This window comes from Vicugna pacos, chromosome 11, assembly GCF_048564905.1.
Source record: "Vicugna pacos chromosome 11, VicPac4, whole genome shotgun sequence".
Classification (NCBI taxonomy): domain Eukaryota; kingdom Metazoa; phylum Chordata; class Mammalia; order Artiodactyla; family Camelidae; genus Vicugna; species Vicugna pacos.
This window is the reverse complement of record NC_132997.1, coordinates 67,952,936-67,972,669: the sequence shown is the minus strand read 5'-3', so window position 1 is coordinate 67,972,669 and position 19,734 is coordinate 67,952,936. Positions and strand designations below refer to the sequence as shown.

General features: G+C 45.3%; 1 protein-coding gene across 1 annotated transcript; it reads left to right on the top strand.

Annotated features, from left to right (window-relative positions):
* Nucleotides 1–796: 796 nt before the first annotated feature.
* On the top strand, nucleotides 797–17,971 carry ACTA2 (actin alpha 2, smooth muscle). Its single transcript, XM_006211054.4, has 9 exons — nucleotides 797–1,070; nucleotides 4,703–4,857; nucleotides 6,601–6,729; nucleotides 9,351–9,461; nucleotides 11,318–11,402; nucleotides 11,776–11,937; nucleotides 13,437–13,628; nucleotides 14,842–15,023; nucleotides 17,679–17,971. The coding sequence occupies exons 2-9, from the start codon at nucleotides 4,729–4,731 to the stop codon at nucleotides 17,820–17,822; spliced, it is 1,134 nt and encodes a 377-aa protein (XP_006211116.1). The 5' UTR covers nucleotides 797–1,070; nucleotides 4,703–4,728; the 3' UTR covers nucleotides 17,823–17,971.
* Nucleotides 17,972–19,734: the final 1,763 nt, after the last annotated feature.

Below are 19,734 nucleotides of genomic sequence, written 5' to 3'. Positions count from 1 at the left end.
GGGTTTTCTCACATGTCAGCAGAAATACTCATGGTAGCCTTCAGAGTATTTCTATCTTGAATTTAGTTAGAACCTTGGCTTGGAGGAGGGAAGCAGGCAAATGTGAACCCATTGAAGCTACCCATCGCCACTGGGGAATGAGAGCTTAAGGCTAGATTTGCGTCAATTCACTGCCTCCCTTTGAGAAATGCCTGGTGTCTCTGTCACCTGTCAAATGGGTCGGCAGGAAGAGAGGAGGCTCAGAGAGCCTTCCCGTAAACACTGCATTTCTCTCTCATTGCTTCTCTGACAGGTCCCTGCATGGACTCTGCTCCAAGGCCGGCCCCTCTCATGCTGCTAAATTGCTCAGGACAAAGTAGGAGACACGTCCGTCCGACGCGCCAGGGGGCTAAAGTGGTTAAGTTAAGGTAGTGCTGACTTCCGAGCGCCTCTGAAACACGGGCCCTTAACCCCGTCTCCAATTCAGTTCCTACTTCCATTCACACCCGCCACAGACCGGGTTAATAAACAAAGCATTGACTCCCACCAAATCATCACGCCCTCTATATACTTCTGGACAATTGAAGCATCTCTTTCTTCATGGCAGGCCACCTTTGGAGGGGAATTTTTTAAAGTCCCTTCTCCTCTGAGGCCGCTTGTTTCTGTGCTCAGTTCGTGATGAAACACCCCACGATGTGTGGGTGACGCAGGCGGGCATCCCCTGAGGACGGTGCCAACCGTGCCTGCATCTGCCTGTGACACTTTCTCCGCGTCTCCGGGCATTTCAGCAGCTGTTCTGGAGGCTGAGGGGTGGGGTGTCTCCCACAGGCGGCTGAGCTGCCTCCCGTTTCCTGAGAAGAGCAGTGGAATGCAGTGGAAGAGACCCAGGCCTCCGGCCACCCAGATTAGAGAGTTCTGTGCTGACGTCCCTATATGGTCGTGTTAGACTGGATGCAGGGCTCAAGTCTGTCTGTGTTCCTTGTTTGGGAAGCAAGTGGGAGGGGAGCAGGCCAAGGGGCTATATAACCCTTCAGCGTTCAGCTTCCCTGAACACCACCCAGAGCAGAGAAGCCCAGCCCAGCACGATCAGGGTAAGTGGCAGCAGCCCAGGGATCATGATTCCAGCGGCTCTGATATTCAGACGTTGCATCTGTAGGGATTTGGCCAGGGTCACGCACTCTGCGATTTTTGAATGAAAATGGTACTCCTAAAATGATTATAGCTTTTGGCTCTAATGATCGAACCTTAAAATCAAAACTAAGCTGCAGCCTGGTGACGGGGAGGAGGGGGAGAAGAAGACGGAATGAAATCTGTGTGTCACCTGCAAAATCATACTAAACCAGCCGCCCAGGTCTTGCTGGGCACTTCAGAGACGCGGTCTAGCTGTTTGCAGTACGTTATGTGATGATTTATATTCAGGCACTGGAAACTCCAGTATCTGTGCTTCAGATCTGGCGTGGGGATTTTCCCTTGGACTGTACTTCCGGTGAAGCTGAGGTGTCTGGAAGTGGATTTTAGAAGTGAACAGAAGTTAGGTGCCTAGCCTTTGAGACTGGCTGTTTGTGTATTTGCATCTGGGTTCCCTTGGCTCTAATTGCTAGTGTCTTCTGTGGGAAAGTCTCCTGAGCAGGACTGTGAGCGTACACTGCAGGATGTGCTATGCGTCACGGTTGGTTGGTCATTTGAAGCAGAACGTGGCAGGAGCCCAGCTGAATCTTTGTGAGTAAAGAGGACGGGAGCCAGGTGTGCATCTGACAGCTGTTTGCATTTCAGCCTACGGGATGTCTGCTTTGCATTTCTCAGCCAGGCGAGGCAGGCAGGACTGTGGAGCCAGCCCTGCCACCCTGGGCTAATGGGTTGATCTCCGCTGTAAATTAGGGTTTGGCAGCTTCAGCCCAGACTAGAGTTTTCACGCTGAGGTTTTCCTTCCATTTTTTTGTGATTCATGCCTAAATATGGTTTGGGTTTCAAGACCATCGAGCTGGGAACTGGAGCGTTCCCCTCCCACTAACTCTTCATTTTTTGGCACAAGATGCACTTGAGTCGGTTGGAACAAACCCCCTGACCCGGGTGCCGTTCCAAAAGCAGACATTCGACTGTGTTTTACCTAATTAGGAAATACTTTGCTCCAAACCCAGCTGCTCATCAGGTTAAGATAAGAGTTGTACACCACAGCACCAGCTCCTTTCCGGGGACATGGATTTTTCTACCGACAGTGCTCTTACAATACTTCCTGGACATTTTTTGCCAAATAAAAATGCATTTACTGAATTTTGAGATTTTTTTTCCTACATGCTTGCTGATGTTGAGGGTCAAGCCTACGTTTTCTGCAGTTCAGTCTCACACTCCCACCCCAATGAAAAGGTTATTAAGGACATGGGTATTCATAGTGACCACACCGTCACATTTTTAGAGCCTCCTAATTTCAAATATTTCATCCTATTTTCAGCTCTTACTTTTGCTTTGGAAAGTTTGCTTCACGCATTCGGAGAGCCCGCTGACCTGTCTGGTGCTGGCTGCCTTGCCACAGGCCTCGGACTCCCACTGCTGCTTCTGTCTTGTCTCCCCTCATTTCTCACCTCTCTCCTAGCTTTTTAATCTGCTACGAAGGAAGCCAAATCACACGAATGCCAAACATGATTCAGTGTCTGGAAAGGGAAGAGAAGGGTGGGAAAGGAAAGATCCAGCCATTTGCATTTTCCATTCTTACAAGTGGATTCACGAGTTGAAGGTTTCTGTGCTAAGCCTGGAGGCAGTGTGGAACAAAAGCAAAGACTCGAAATAAAAAGACCTGGATAACGATCATGTGATCATGACCACATAATCATGTTAATCATATCATTTAAAATGGTATTTATTGGAACTCATAATGTATATGCCACAATAAATTAGTTTAAATGCCTTAAAAAATCTAATCCTCATAAGAATTCTATGTGCTGTGTACTGATATTATCGCTGTCTTATAGATAAAGAAACTGATTTAGATATGTTAAATAACTTACTAAGTAACACAGCTTCTAAGTCATGAAACCCACACTCAAATCCAGGCAGTCTGACTCCAGAGTCCAAGCCCGTTGTCACCATGTGCTGTCATCTTTGCTGTCCTAACTTTATCCGTTTTGGGGTCTTAGACAAGTCCCTCCAATTCCTTGAGTCTCTATGTCCTTGTTTGTCTGTGGGAGATAATAGTGCATGCCCTGGCTTTTCAAATACATCCTCTCAATCGAGGTCCATGTCCTTCACAAAGGGTTAGGTTACTCGGGGCAGTGCTATAGAAGTTCTAGGCAGCTGGAAAGGTGCAGCATTGGTTTCATGGGAACAGTCTGGCAGAACTCAGACTATTTTTTTTTTCTTCACAGAAATTTCCTTTAAAAAGTGTTGGCTTTTATATCTAGGTCTGGGGGTGCAATAGTTCACCAACTTAGAAGAATCTTTCTCAACTTGAAATCCTACAATCTCAAAGTCAGGCAGAGAACTCTGGATGTCCCTCTGTTTAGATTATTCCCTCCTAGTTCTGCTTGGAAAATGAAAGGATCTGGACTGAAAGCTGAAGGGTGGCCTCATCTTTGCCTCCAGCGCCCTATGTGCACTTCCCTGGGTTTTCTCATTTGAAGAATTGAGGGCATTGGATGAAAATGTTCTCTAATAAGCTTTCAATTTCTCAGATCTCTTAAGTTGTTATTTTGCTCCAGCCTTCCAAATTTTGTTGTTAAGATTCAAGCTTAAGAGAGGGATATTTAAAATATTGTTTTATTATTTAAAAATGCAAGCTCAATTTATTTAGAAAAATTAGAAAATATTACAGAACCCAGGGTTGATAATTAAAAAGCCCACAACTTCAAAAATAACCTCCACCAACATCTCAGTGAATATGATTAATCTTTTTCCAGTGCATAAAAAATATTTTAATGGGCTCATACAATGTTACTTTCTTTAATCTGTTATTACATAAGAATATGCCTGTAGCTTGTCCTTTTATTTCTCTTCCTTAATGGCCACAGAGCATTCTACTGCACGATGTGTCACTTTTTCGGAGTCACCCTGGCTTGTTGGACTTTTGGGTTGGCAGTGATTTTTATTAATGGAATAACTGCAGCCCCTAAAATTTAAAGAAATTTCTTAGAAAGTTTTGATTGGTTCTAATGTTTTCCCAAGGGTAAAACTGAAGTCCTCAGGAGCCAAAAGATCTTTATCTTTTAAACATTTTCCATAAGATGTTTCAATATTTCCAAATTTTCATAGGCTGCCCATTACTCAAAATCTACCTTTCTGAAACAAAATTAAAGTTATAACATATCTAGAAAAACACGTGAGTATGGGTGGATACAGACAGCAAATTCCAGATATGTCTTTAACAAATGACAGGTGACTTGTCCCTGTGAAGATCTGGTCTCCTGGTCTGACATTCCATCTGTGCTCTGCAATTGTTCATTCATTCATTCGCTTAGTCAATCTCTAAAGTACTTATGAGCACATGTAATGTGCTGGCCACTGTGCTAAAGACCAGTGGTGTGAACGTGGAAGTCAGAGTTTTGGCTTATAAAAAGGTCAACAGTCTAATGAAAGTACTTTGAGATAAATGCTGTGTTAGATACGAATCAGCAGAGGGCGCTCTAGGAGTGCAGAGGAAGGGTCTCCACCCAGCCCGGAAGGTAGGAGTGGTCAGGTAAGTGCCAAGACTGCTGGATTACAGCTGGGGCGGTTCCCTCCCTGTTCCCCATAGGACCCGGTGAAGTAGCTCCAGCTAAGATGTGTGAAGAAGAGGACAGCACCGCCCTGGTGTGTGACAATGGCTCTGGGCTCTGTAAGGCGGGCTTTGCTGGGGACGACGCTCCCAGGGCTGTTTTCCCATCTATTGTGGGACGTCCCAGACATCAGGTGAGCAAAATTCTCTTTGGAACAGAGAGAAACAGGGCTACAGATCTGGTCCCTCTATGTCTCTGTGTCCATGGGTATCCATAGATTGTCTGTTACTCTCTGCCCCAAAATTATGGAACCGTGTTAAAAATATACCTCTGATGGCTGATGTCTAGAAATCAGTGCCAATTTCATACACAGTGTTAACAGGCTATCTGGTGGGTGTCTATCAGATACAAAATCTGACTCTTTTTCATAAGTCCTTTTTGTCTAAATGTAATCATTGTCATCATCACCAGTATCAGAAATACTTCTGTGTTAACCTGACAAACTCCATAGCTACTCTTTGGGAAGAAAGTGAAATAAAAGCCCAAGTTACTCCCTCTCAAAGAGCTTGCTGTTAGATGAAAGAAGGTATCATTACCAAATGTAATTTTACACCTGTTAGCTGTCAACAAAATATATGTGAATAGCCACGTGGTAATTTTATGTAACATTGTGTAGAAACAAAATGTTGGTGGCAGCCACAGGGTAAAAACAGAGTTTCATCTCAGAAGTCTCCTTCACATCAGAAATGTATTTTGCACATTGAACCTATCTGATTGATATTTAAGCTTTCAGTTTGTCATATATTCACAGGAACCAATAGTAGAAGGCTCCCCTCCAACAAATGAACTCTGTCTCTTTGTCGAACTTGTGCAATGGAGATATTTTGCACAAACCACTACCGATGGAACTATAGTAGCCATGACTGTTGGGCAACTCTAAGTCACTGGAGTGCAATTTTAGATTTTAGTAATGAGAATTCTCTCTTTTTTTAAAGCTTCACCTTAATGATTGAAAAATACATCCAGCTAGTTTAAGCAGATGGCTTAATGTTGCTTGGTATGGATTTATCCATTAGAAATCAAGCACTGAGTGGTCATTTGCAGAAATAATGCTTTTGCTTATAACAGATAAACTCTTGGATAGGTGGTTACTTTAGAGGTACAATTTAAAGGATTTATAAGAGGCAAAATGGTGAGGAAGGTATAGCTCAGTGGTAGGGTGCATGCCTAGTATGCATGAGGTCCTGGGTTCAACTCCTAGTACCTCCATTAAATAAATAGAGGAAAAAACCAACTACCCCCAAAAACTAATTTAAAAGAGTTTTTTAAAAGAGGCAAAATGCCATTTAGCTAATATGTGAAACTTCATACGTTCATTCAACAAATGATTGAATGTGGGGTATGTGCCAGGCAATCTGTTATAGAGAAACGAGACAAACACTATCTTTGCCCTAAGAGAGCACATCAAGGAATATAGAAGATAAAAGACACAATGTAGAGTTGCTTTATCCACAGGCTGCTCTGCTACTTGGAGGCCTATTCAGGCTTGTTTCTTTCCTTTTTTTTTTAATTGAAGTATAGTCAGTTTACAATGTTGTGTCAATTTCTCATGTACAGGATAATGTTTCAGTCATATATATACATACACATATTTGTTTTCACATTCTTTTTCATTATAGATTACTGCAAGATGCTGAATATCGTTCCCTGTGCTATTTGGTAGAAACTTGTTGTTTGTCTGTTTTATATATAGTAGTCAGTATCTGCAAGTTTGGGCTTGTTTCTAATCAACCAAGGGATGTTGCTTAAGAGCCTAGTGGCAGTAGAACTCTGCACACTGTTGACTGGTTTCTGTTGTGGTGATTTAACCCTCTGTGCTTGGATTGTGATCAGTTCACAAGGGAGGCTGACTCCTAATGTGTTGAACCGTTTTTAGGGGGTGATGGTGGGAATGGGACAAAAAGACAGCTACGTGGGCGATGAAGCACAAAGCAAAAGAGGAATCCTGACCCTGAAGTACCCGATAGAGCACGGCATCATCACCAACTGGGACGACATGGAGAAGGTACCAGGGCTTCTCTGCAGGCTGAGGCCACAGGGGGCGCCATTCCTGTGGCTCATGACTCTGCAGGCTGAGGCCACAGGGGGCGCCATTCCTGTGGCTCCCAACTCTGAACATCTTGTCAGTCTGCGTAAAGGAGCTGCCCCACTTTGCCCAGTTGTACTTTTATTTGTTGATATTTATTCTACATTATTACTAACTAAAAAAAAAGAAATCCTGAACCGTTTCTTAAAAAAAAGACAAAAACAAAAACAAAACTTGCCTAACAGGATTTATAAACCAATTAGAGGGAGATGGTTCTGCAGATGAGAACAGCAGTCCTTAGACAGTGGTGGGAATTAAGTCTATTGCTCAGCCAGTGGGATTGCCCCCTAGGACCTTGTATGAGCAACAGCCAGGAGCCCAAGGGGCTCAGGCTAACTGGTTAGGAGGAACCCTAACCCACCAGCTCTTGAAAGTTTTCCATTAACTCACTTGAAGAAAAAAAAAAAATATATATATATATATATATATATAAAGGTTTTTAGTTTTCAGTATAGAAACGGGGCTGTGACATTGTGGATGTGGTACATTCCTGAAGGTCCCTCAACATACTGACGCACAAGCAACTGACAAAAGTTTTAAATAAATCTTAAAAAAAAAAAAATCTCCCTGGGTTGCACTAAGTCTTTATCTCCCAGACCCATATCAAAGAGCTAATGAGGAGAAGAGCTAAATCCGAGGGTTTTGATGTTTGTTGTTAGGCTTCATAGGAACATAGGTGATCAGAGTAAGCAGAAGGAATAATGAGAAAGTGGCATAAAATTTTAAAAATGCATTAAAATACATTAGAACCAGAATATCTGGACTTTTATATATCTATCAGCTACACACACACACACACACACACACACACACACACACACACACACACACACTAGTTTAAAAGAAAACAGTGTTGCTATTTATTATCAGTAATAATGCTGAAACCTCTGCTTCTCCACAAAAATTGTTTCATTAGGTTTACTTAGTCTAAGATTCTGGATTTGGTTAAAACTGCAGTTGGGGGGTCTGGGGTATAGCTCAATGGTAGAGTTGATGCTTAGCATGCATGAGGTTGTGGGTTCAATCCCTGGTACTTCCATTTAAAAAAAAAAAAAGGACTGCAGTTTGCACTGAGGAGAAGATATTAATAGCAGTGGGAAAATACTCTTTTAAGAGTTTCTCCCTGGAGCTGGCAGCATCTCAGAAGGAATGTGCCTGGAGAAAGATCCTTGGAACAAATAAAAGCATTCTATCATTTAAAGTGTTAGAGAGAGAAGGGGAGAGAGAGAGAGAGAGATCGATTGGTTGTTTTTTAAATGATGCTTCAGGGTACCCACAGTATATGATGCGACTGACAGAATTGCTTTTCTTTTCTTCACTTTTAAAAAAATTTCTTGAGCACTGTGCTGCTTTTACTCCATCGAAGGAGTAGAACTTTCAGGAGTCTCATTTCCTTTCTAGAAACCACAAATTCAAAACCAAAGAAACTGGAACAAGATAAAGAGTCCTTAAAGTTGATCTAGCCTTTGTTCATGAATAAACTTTCTTGAGCAGTTCTTTGGTTTTGTTTTCACTCTGGATGAATTTAACATTTCTGGTGCTAATGGAGACTTTTCAGGGTTTCTTTTTTTTAAATTGAAGTGTAGTTGATTTATAATGTTAGTTTCAGGTGTACAGCAAAGTGATTCAATTATACATAATCATACATACATATACATATTTTCTTTCCAGATTCTTTTCCATTATATGTTATTATCAGGCTTTTAAAAATAATTAATTCACTGAGCCCTTTTCACATGCTTTTTTCCTTTGTGGCATCCAGGGATTAAAGAGCATGCTCAAACAGGAAGCAGGCACACGTAGGTCTAAAGTATAGCACACAGACATGCTGTAAATAGGCACTGGGTTTTTTGGAAACCCCTGAAGGCCAAATGTCAGCCCATGAATGGAAGGTCCAAAGTGTACCAACGGAGGCAGGCTCCCCCGAGTGCTGGAGAACAAAGAGAGAGTGGAGGGCAGGGAAATTTCCCTTAAATATTAAAAAGGGCAACAAGGTTTTCAAGTAGCTTTATTCATCCACTCACGTATTTATTCATTTGCCCTTTTACTTGCTAAACTAAATCATTTGCCCATGAATATTAACTGAAGTGGAAGTAGGGAGTAAGGAAGATACAGTTGAAGAATAATAACAGGCACTGGGCTAAATAGTAACTCTTACTTCTCACAAAGACATACAAATTATTTTTATATTCCCCATAGGGAGACTGGCACTGGGGAGGGTTAAAATTTGCCTACGTGCACAAAACCAAGAAGTGGCTGCTCTGGGATTTGAACCCGGAGCCTCTGCCCTTAACCACTGCCTCATCCTGCCTCCTAGACCCGGGTTTGGGATTTTGCTCATTCGGTCACCGGGTGTGACTCCTCTGGTAAATTACCTACAGCCTTTGGGCTTCAGTCTCCGCGTCTTTAAAAACGTGGACACATAAGGGTATTCGTAGCACTTTCTTGGGTCTTGGCTTCATGAGCTCAGTGTGGTCCCTCTTGGAGGACGGCAGTGCCCCACTGCATCACATCACTGTGTTCTCTTCTGCCCACGTTAGATCTGGCACCATTCTTTCTACAATGAGCTTCGCGTTGCCCCTGAGGAGCATCCAACCCTGCTCACCGAGGCGCCCCTGAACCCCAAGGCCAACCGGGAGAAGATGACTCAGGTAAATATCTACTCCAAAACCCAGCACTTTGGGGCCTGGGGGGAGTCCTGTTTGAAAGGAGCTGTGCAGGACAGCAGAGAGACGGCCACCGACAGTCCACTCACAGGCTGACAGCTTTCCAGGATTCCCAAGGATAGGGACATCTTGATGGCATTGACATCCTTACTGTAGGAACCAGCCCCTTAGCTCCAAGAGCCATAGGACGTTTTCAAGATTTAATTGAAAAGGTGACATGTTTAGGCTAAAATCATTTGAGGAGAAGTCATTTCAAAATGCTGGATTACATGAAATGGGGAATTTGGGTTCTGGAGGTTTGAAAACTCAATCTGTCACTTATCAGCTATGTGACTTGAAAAAAGAAAATCCACTTCATTTCTCAGAGCCTCAGTTTCCTTGTCCATATGTTGGGAGTAATATTAGTACTATTATTTTTCAAAAAATTGATGTAAAGATTAAAGAGGCAAATGCTTAATGTATTTCCTGGTACCTGGTATAATAAATTTTCAACAAATAGTTATTATTGTCATTGTTGTGACCTGTCTGAAGCTCCAAGACTTTGGAGCAGGAGACCATCCATTCCACCAGCCAGACAAGGTCTCCAGTTTGGATGAGCTGCCAAATAAATACATGTAGTGTCAATTCCGTGCTTGCTGTGGTTAAGCACCAGGCCAAGTATTTTACACGCATTGTCTCTTTCAATCTTAACACCATGAAGCAGGAGCTAGTATTATCTTGATAAATAAATTAAGAAATCAAGACTCGAGTACAGGAGGTGATTGTTCCAAGGTCACACAGCTAGATGTGGCTGAGCCTGGCCCTGGCCCCTGATCTTTTGATCTTGGGGAATAATCAATGTACGTGTTGCAGGGCCTTCTCCTCGGAAGAGCTCTGGGTGTCTACACCCCTACAGGGGACCATCTGTGTGCCTGGGAAGGGCTCACACAGCAAGATGTGTTTCTGATGGGTGCTACTGTTCCTGTGAAATGGTGAAAAATAGTTGGGAATGATGACCATGCAGAAAATGATGTTAGGTAACCGGGTTAATAGACCAGGGAGGGTTTTGCAGATGGAGAAATGGAGGCCTGTAGGCATCTCAGTGTGCACAGATTTCTAGTGTGGGACCTAGTGCGGGAGAGGCTCTGATTCCAATTGTGTCCCTGGGCCACGTGAGTGGCCACATTGACATTCATACTTGGTTCTCTGTTACCTGCAGGCAGTTCCCTTCCAGGAATCAGGGCTCCCTCACTGCAGCCAGGGTGGCCTCAGATTCTCGGGCTGGCATGGACCCAGCAACTACATAAAAAAGTGGGACAGATGAACTGGAGCCTCATTCAGCCCACAGAGCTGGGTCAGTCCCAGCCAGTCTGAGCTTCGGGTTTAAAAGGCCTGTCTTTTTACACCTGGATACTCTCTTTTCCGTTTCTTTTGGCTTCAATAACAGTAGTAAGTCCCAGATGGTTCACACTGGAGGAGCCTTCAAACTCATCTGGTCCAAACTCCTCCTCCATATGCAGTCAAGGGACCTGGAATGAAGCCCACATGAGTCAGCTGTTAGTTTGGTGAATTCTCCCAGGTCACATTCAAGTCAGGGCCAGGGCCAAAAGCTAGACCCTCCTTAGTCCCGGCGAGCATGTGTGCACACTGCCCCTGCCCCTCTCCATGCCACTAGGTCACCCATACAATGGTCTCTCTACTTATACCATCATTTCTTCTCCACCAGGGACCAAGGCTGTCCTGGCCCTCCGCTACCCAGAACCAGGCAGGCCCACCTGCCTTCATCAACATGGTGTGCTCTCTTGAGCCTTCTTAGTAAGACTGGCAGCATCACTAACTCAGCTCTTTGGATTACTTTGCAGATTATGTTTGAGACCTTCAATGTCCCAGCCATGTATGTGGCCATCCAGGCGGTGCTGTCCCTCTACGCCTCTGGACGTACAACTGGTAGGTGGCTGGGAGGGATGAGGGCCTCACTCGAACACACCATCAGGGGCAGGATTCATGGTTTATAGGCACGTGGGTGGTGATGCACTAGGAGTTTGCTGGAATTGACAGGGCTAACCCCAGTCCTAGGAAGTCTTCTTCTTACTTCTAAAAATAAGCCCTTGAGCTTGTTTCCAGCAGGACTTGTGCTATTGTTTCCCTCTTCCTGTTCTTTTTTTTTCTTTATCCAGACCTGCCCCACCTTTCCTATCCTATCAAATGCCTTCCTTCTTCCTTTCAAGTAAGAGGCTTAGAAATTTTTCTTCTACTAGACCAATGAGTGACCACACACCAGCTGCCGTGGTGACGTTTACTGTGTCCAATTGTCCCCTAGGCATTGTGCTGGACTCTGGAGATGGTGTCACCCACAATGTCCCCATCTATGAGGGCTATGCCCTGCCCCATGCCATCATGCGTCTGGACCTGGCTGGCCGAGATCTCACTGACTACCTCATGAAGATCCTGACCGAGCGTGGCTATTCCTTCGTGACCACCGGTGAGGCCAATGGGAGATGAAGGGTGGAGGGTGGGGTAGGGGTGGGGTGTTCTCCCAGTAATTTACAGGACTGTCTCAGGAAATAGTGGGAAGGAGTCTTGCAGATGGCAAGACCTGACTTTAATGCCCAGGGCAAGTTGCGGCGTATTTTGCTAGGTGAAATTGCAAAACAATTACACAGTTTCCTTGAGAAGAACAGTTAGAACCATCTAGTATTATGAGTTGGTCAGAGTTGTATTACTCGAACATTTTCTAATCCCTTCCGTGCACACACACAAGAGAGTGCAGAGGCTGAAGTTCGTATAGGGAGGTGATTGGTAGTCTCCAGCAGTAGAGATTGGTTGAGGGCTGGGGTCCCAATTCTGCCACTCATCAGCTGTGTGACCTTGACAAGATGCCCAAACTCACTAATCCATAGCTTCTTCATCTGGAAAACAAGTAATCGCAGAGCCTCTTGCAAGAATGTTGCGAGTAGCGAGACCATGCCTGTGGAGTTCCTGGAGCCGAGGAAGCGGGCAGTGCTTGTCAGTGAATATTAGTAACAACTCAGCAGGCAGAGATGTTTGTCTTCAAGCTATAAAATGGTGCCACCTGGTCTCTGTCTACAAGAGGCAGAGGCAGATGTTACTGGGGACATCAGGACGTCCTCAGTGCCCTTGGCTTTACCTGCCTGCCCTGCCCTCACCGATTTGGCCTTATCCAGGTGTTTAGGTTTCTGGACATGCCTGAGGCTTACTCTAGACTTCAGGTTTGAACGCTGAAGATGTTAAAATCTCCTTTTTTTGGAGTAGGGAGTTGAATGCATTCTATTCCTCCTCTGCTCCCTATGAAGAATTCCCAGACATCTCCGAAAGGCCCCCAGGGGCCCAGATGGAACCAATAGCTTAGAACTTCAGAGGACAGGGGTCTGAAAGGAGTCTGCCTGCCCACTTCTTACACGTACCACTGGAGCCTTCTAGATTAGGACTGGTCCAGAGCCACGGTCTGCCTCTTTCTGGAAGGTGATGGATTTGCCAAGGGTTTGAGCTGGAATCTACCTGGGCCAGACCACACGGTTCTCTGGAGCCTTTGGAAAGCCGTCAAGGCCGCTATGGGGCTGCTTCAGTGTGACTCTCCCTGGTCAACTGAAAATCCAACATAACAAACTGTTATAAAGCAATTATAACAGAGATTGTTTAGTTCATTGTGCAAAAAAGTTAATGGACAAAAGTATTTCCTGCTCTTTGCCTGGCTCTAGCTAGCTCATTTTCTTTGTCTTGTGCACTTTCCAGACAATATTTGCTAAGAACCTTCTATGTGTGAGGCATTCTGCTAGGAACAGAAGTGGTTCCCTCGTGGATCTATAATTTAATTGCCTTCCTGGGTTGGGAGTTGCAGAATATCCAACTTGTACCCTTTTTGGAGGGAATCCGTATCGTAGGAGACGGTGATGTAAGGCAGGTGGATTTTGACCACCTGTGCCAACCCTAAGGTTTGCCATGTTTGTTTCTCGTTGACAGCTGAGCGTGAGATTGTCCGAGACATCAAGGAGAAACTGTGCTACGTAGCTCTGGACTTTGAAAATGAGATGGCCACTGCTGCGTCCTCCTCCTCCCTCGAGAAGAGCTACGAGCTGCCTGACGGGCAGGTGATCACCATCGGGAACGAGCGTTTCCGCTGCCCTGAGACCCTGTTCCAGCCCTCCTTCATCGGTAGGCGGCCATGCCCTGCCCCTGGGTCCAGGATAGTCCCCTCTCCTCCTGGACCCAGCCAGCCCTCGGCCACCAGTGCCCTTCTGCCTGTGAGGACATGTGACAGGGGCCGCAAAACCACAGCATGTCTACACCAGGGGAAGAGAAAGAATGTTACATTTTTCAGGGGAGAAGACTTAAGGAGACCAGAAAAGGAGTTTTCTTTGCAAGAAGACATTATCTATGCTGTAGTCGAGCCAGAAGCATCCTTGGTATCTGGTAGACGGTGGAGGAATCAGACTTCGTCTGTGTTTAGGACACAGTGGATGGATGGGAAGGGTGACTGATGCTGAGTGTGGGGAGCGTGGGGGAGAGGAAGATGGAAATGCCCATGCCTGCGTTAGCACTGACCTTGGGAGGCAGGTTAGCATGGTTATTTACAGAGCGCCGGCTCTGGGAGGGGGGATGCTGGGCTTGGGTCCTTTTGTGACCCCGGCTCCTGAAGCCCCAGTGTCCTCATCTAAACCACGAGGACTGTCAGAGCACCTACGTCATAGGCGGCTGCGAGGGTTACCTGAGATGTGTGGGGCGCCTAGCCCCGTACCTGGCCGAGGCGGGAACTCAGCAATTATTGTGTGTTGGCGATAACTGATCACTAAGCATTATGAGGATTACATCACAAAACAGCAAAAGGTGAAGGGCCGGCTGCAGGTTCTTTTCCAAAGGCCCAGGTCAGAAATTAACAAGAAGTTCAGACCGAAAAACATTATCAAGATTGAAGAAAACTGAGTCTTTGTCCAAATAAAGTGAAGCATTTTTGGATGATTCGGCACCATGTAACTTTGAAAGGGTGGGAGCAAGACAGCCAGAGAGAGACCTGGCAGACTCCTGAGCAACGGCTGAGACGTTGGCTCAGCATGGGATCTTCTGCAGGGAGTCTGCTGGCTTTGATTCTTATTTGAACCATATATCGAAGGGAGTCTATTAAAAATGGGGGGTGTGATGTTGTAGCCCCCCACCCTCCCAGAGCTGCTGTAGTAGGGCCTCCTGCCTAGAGTAGGAGGATGGGGGCATTACGAGGACCTATTGGTCCCCGAGATGGGCAGTCCTTAGAGCATCATGCCTGCCTCGCTCCAGCCCAGTGTACGATCGTCCAGTTGCTCACGTCTAGTCTTCCATGTCAAGCTGGGTTTCACTCACCACCTGAGGACCATGGCCTGTGTCTCTCTTCCAGGAATGGAGTCCGCTGGCATCCATGAAACCACCTACAACAGCATCATGAAGTGCGACATCGACATCAGGAAGGACCTCTACGCTAACAACGTCCTCTCTGGGGGCACCACCATGTACCCCGGCATTGCCGACCGCATGCAGAAGGAGATCACAGCCCTCGCACCCAGCACCATGAAGATCAAGGTACGGCTCAGTGACAGCCCGGGCGTGCTGCTGGCGGTGCCCACCTACAGCCAGACGGGAAGGACCCTTCAGAGGCCCCCTCTAGGTCACTCGTGCGCAGGGGTTTTAGAGCGAGGCAGTGAGTCCAAGTCCGCAGGTCTCATGCTTAGGAGGCTCTAGGTCAGCTTCATACAGAAGTTGAATTACCTTGTACAAAATTTAATCTGTACTTACCTGTGTCAGTCAGCTACTTTCAGCAGCTGCTGGGAAGGCCAATAGAGCTGCCCATGTGCCCCATCTCTTTAATTCTTATTTTTGGGGGTAATTAGGTTTGTTTGTGTATCTATCTATCTATTTTTCTAATGGCAGTACTGGGGATTGAACCCAGGACCTCCTGCATGCTAAGCACACGCTCTACCACTGAGCCATCCCCCACCCGCAACTTCATCTCCTTAAAATACACTTTTTGTTGTTTTTCCTCATCACAAAAATAGTGCATCTCACATGTAGAACATCAAAAATATTACAGATGAGCCAGATTTATTTCAGCAGAGGTTTGAACCCTGTAGATTGAATAGCGTATACTCTTCTGCCAATATTAAATATGACTACGTCTCAGCGGCCAGGGGTTAGTTTTTATCTTCCTCTCTCTGTTTGGCACATCTTTTGATACAAGTGCTCAAAAGCACAGCATGACTGCAGGATGACCAAGTTCAGTCCCTGGGTCACCAGGACCCTTACATTGTGTGAGTTCCGAGTCACAGTCAAAGGAACTCAGATGAAAAGATCATTCTTTAGAGGCAACCCTACACGTGGCTGGTGACTTCTCGAAGGCTATTATCACTCTCTGACACCAGAAGGCAGGCTGGGACCCTCTGATCCATGTCCCAGGGAGCAGGAAGGTATTCAGGCAAGTTCTCTGTCATTTGCACTCCCTTCTCTTTTTTGGGAAGGGTTCTGCAGGCTTTGTGCTAGATTGAAGCTCCCTTCCTCTCCACATTAGGGCTCTATTAGAGGAAAGAGACTGTTTTCTGAGGATTTGTGTTTCTTGGATGCCCCTCTGATCGGCTCTTACCCCATCTTCCTCCCACCCTGGAGGGAGGGAAATGAAGCCAGCTGCTGGGCTCGCTGACAAAGCCAGCCTCGGTGGGGGCATATGACAGACACCTAGGTTGTGGCTAGAGTCGGGTAGTTCCTAGGTCTCCAATCTCGGCGTCTTGAATAGGAACAAATGTAGCACTTTGAGCTCCAGTGTGGAGAGAGAAAACCATCCAAACCTGGGACGGACAGTAAGATGATGACATCAGGGGAAATTGAAACTGGATTGGGGGGCAGTCTAGAGAAATTCTCTGTATTGTCTTTACAATTTTTCTACAAATCTAAAATGATCTGGAAATGGGAAGCTACTCTAAAATAAACAAAAACAAATAAACAAACAAACAAAAAAACACCTGGGAGAGGTCCAGGTTTGCATGTTGGGTCTGACGTGTGCACAACTAGTGTGACCAAGCTCAGTTACTTAAACGTCTCCCAGTCTCTGTTTCCTCCTATGAAATACGGGAGTAATTCAGTACTTACTCTTCAAAGTGGTTATGAGAATTAAATGTAAAATGCTAGCAGAATGCTTGGCACATGGTAAGTGCTCAGTAAATGTCAGCTCCTTGGATTAAAAATAAATGTGCAACCAGAGCTTGGGGAACAAACAGAAATTAAACCCTTTCACTCCAGTTTCAGAAAATACCTTATCTGTTGGCCCAAGTGTCCATATTCATTTATACCCAGGTATCCAGGTCTGGGAGTGGAATTTGGAATTGCTCAACTATAGCTATTTTTATTTATTTATTTTTTATTTTATTGACTTTTCATTTATATATCCTTTCTAAATGGAAGCATAGTTGATTTACAATGCTGTGTTAGTTTCCGGTGTACAGCAGAGTGATTGAATTATACAGACATGTGTATTTTATATACTGAATTCTTTTTCATATTCTTAATCATTGTAGCTATTTTTAGAGTCACAGGCCCTTGGCCTGATTCATTGCTCCCTGGACCACACCCATTCATTTATTTAGGGAACGTCAGCATGCCCTTGCAGTGGGTTGGGCCAGCCAGTGCAGCCTAACTGGGACCTATCCCAAGGGGATGTTCACCCCAGTGGGGGACTCTGAGCCCCTCAGTGGTAAACAGTGCATCCTGGTGGACCTACTCAGGTATCTAGTAAGTTCTTGTATAATAAATTATGGCACAATCAAAACTTCTTGGAAGATGGTGGACGTTCATGCCTACAGAATTATGTGTCATGCTGAGTTCCGAGGAACAGCTTACGGAAATCAGGGACGTCGTCAGGGCTTAAGTGGAGGTCAGGTAGGATGTGGGGCCAACTTCCAATTTGCCCAAGAGTAGACTGAATGCAGCAGAGGGGTCACAGATGCTTTGGAACAGACTGTATAAAAGGAAGCCAGAGAAACAAATGTGCTCATTGAAGATCTCTAAATCCACAACCTATTCACACCTCACGGGTCAGGGTTAGGGTCAGGGTCGGGGTCGGGGTCAGGGTCAGGGTTTGGCATCCAACAGCCAGGACTGTCCTTGCTGTCCACCAGATCTGGACCAGGGTAGAATGCCCAGACGTGTCCTCGTGCACTCACGGCCCTTCTTTCTTGTCCTGCCCAACAGATCATTGCCCCTCCCGAGCGCAAGTACTCTGTCTGGATCGGCGGCTCCATCCTGGCCTCTCTGTCCACCTTCCAGCAGATGTGGATCAGCAAACAGGAGTACGACGAAGCCGGCCCATCCATTGTCCACCGCAAATGCTTCTAAAACACTTCCCTGCTCTCCGTCTGTCTCGAGCACACACTGTGAATGTTTTGTGGAATAATGCCTTCTATTCTTTTCCAAATCATTCCTAGCCAAAGCTCTGATTCGTCTCCTATGTATTTTTTAATAAATCTGAAATATGTTCCCTGTAACCTGTAGCCTTGGCCTCTGATCAGTGCCCGATAGCGGTGTTTCTGTTAGGTCGACCTCACCCGTTACACAGTGGCTCCCTCTAGTGGTGCAGCCGAGGACATGCCACGCCGGGATGCTTAATGTTTCCCGGAAAAGGGTAGCTTCACATTAACAAGGGAAGTACCAGCTAAATGATGTCAGTTGGAAGAATTTGAAAATACACAGGAGATGAACATAAACATGGATTAAAATGTATCAACAGGATAATCCACACTGACTTCACAATTTGATGAGTCATTATATAACTTTGCTCTATTATAACCTCAATACTAGTAGCCTGATACGTGAATACAATAACTATGTGTGTGTGTGTATATACATACATACATACATACATATATTGTATATATATGCATATAATTTTTAATATATATCACATATATTAAACTTACTAAATATATATTAAAAGAAGGTATGACATTTAGGTTTCTCAAGGGAAACAGATTTTTTAAAAACAGGAAGAAACACTATTCTAAAATCTCACTACACATCTAGATCACCGGTTTCCCTTCTCCTGATCAATATCTGCCTCTGAAAATGAGCCCACATATACACTCACAGCCAGGAGGGGTACAGGTAACAGTGCTCTCCAAGGACACCTGGTATTAGTCGTCACACCAAAGGTTTTACACATATCATTTGTTCTTTAGAACTATGTGGGGAAAATATGACTATCATGCCCGTTTTAGAGATGAAGAAACAGAAGTCGTTCCCTTAATATCATTATATAGAACTGCTGACTCCTATTTCTCTTTCACCCATCTGGCCCGGAAGGTACAAAGATGTGTAAGAACACCTTCCGTGCCCTTAAGCGTCTTAATCTCAAAGCACTTTTCTGTCCAGACTCTAGCATCCTCAGCAGCTCTCTAGTGGGGTGGGTGTCATTTATCTGCTGAGCATAAACATCTGGGTGGGGTCAGTGGCCCCTGGTTGTCCTTGGAGTGAGGGACTCTGTGGCAGGGACTCACTACAGAGACCTCAGCGCCCAAGATTTAATGCCTGTTGGGTCCAGAAAACCCAAGCTTCCCCTGGTCTACTCTGCCCTGTAGCTTGAGCTAATTAGGATTAATACTACAAATAATAAGAGCTGGCATGTGCTGGTTACCCATCATGGCCAGATCCCAGGCCAAGCCCTTTATATTAGGATTTCATTTTATCTTACAACATCCCTGTGGTGTTGATAGTCCCACTGCCTTTTTGCAGATGGAGTCCAAGGCTACTGGTGGTCAAGGAATGTACTCAGTGTCACACTACAGCAGAGGTGGGACTTGAGCTTGGTTCAAAATCCACACTCTAGCCTTTGGGCGAGCATTTCTCAAAGAAAAGCCATGCGGGTCAGCCTCATGGGGTGCTCATTTTAAATGGGCAGGTTTCTGGGAAACCCAAAGCCTACTGAACTAGAACGTCGGGAGCTGTGGCTGGGAACTCAAGTTTTTAATCAGGCAGGTTTCTCTGGTGATTCTTTTGCACCTCAATATTTGAGAACCACGGTAATGTGCTATGGTCGAAATTTTCCAGTTGCAAATGTATGATTACCAGGAAAGGCACTCCATACCCACTAGATTGAAACTGAAGGGTTAGTGTACAGATGCTAGGAAACAGATCACTGATAATTTAGGCAAACATCACCAAGGATTCTGCAGTCACTGCAGGATTTAGGTAAAGCAAAACAACTTGGCAGTACTGTTGTACTTCACTTTCACCACCAGAGGGCGCGAGCCCT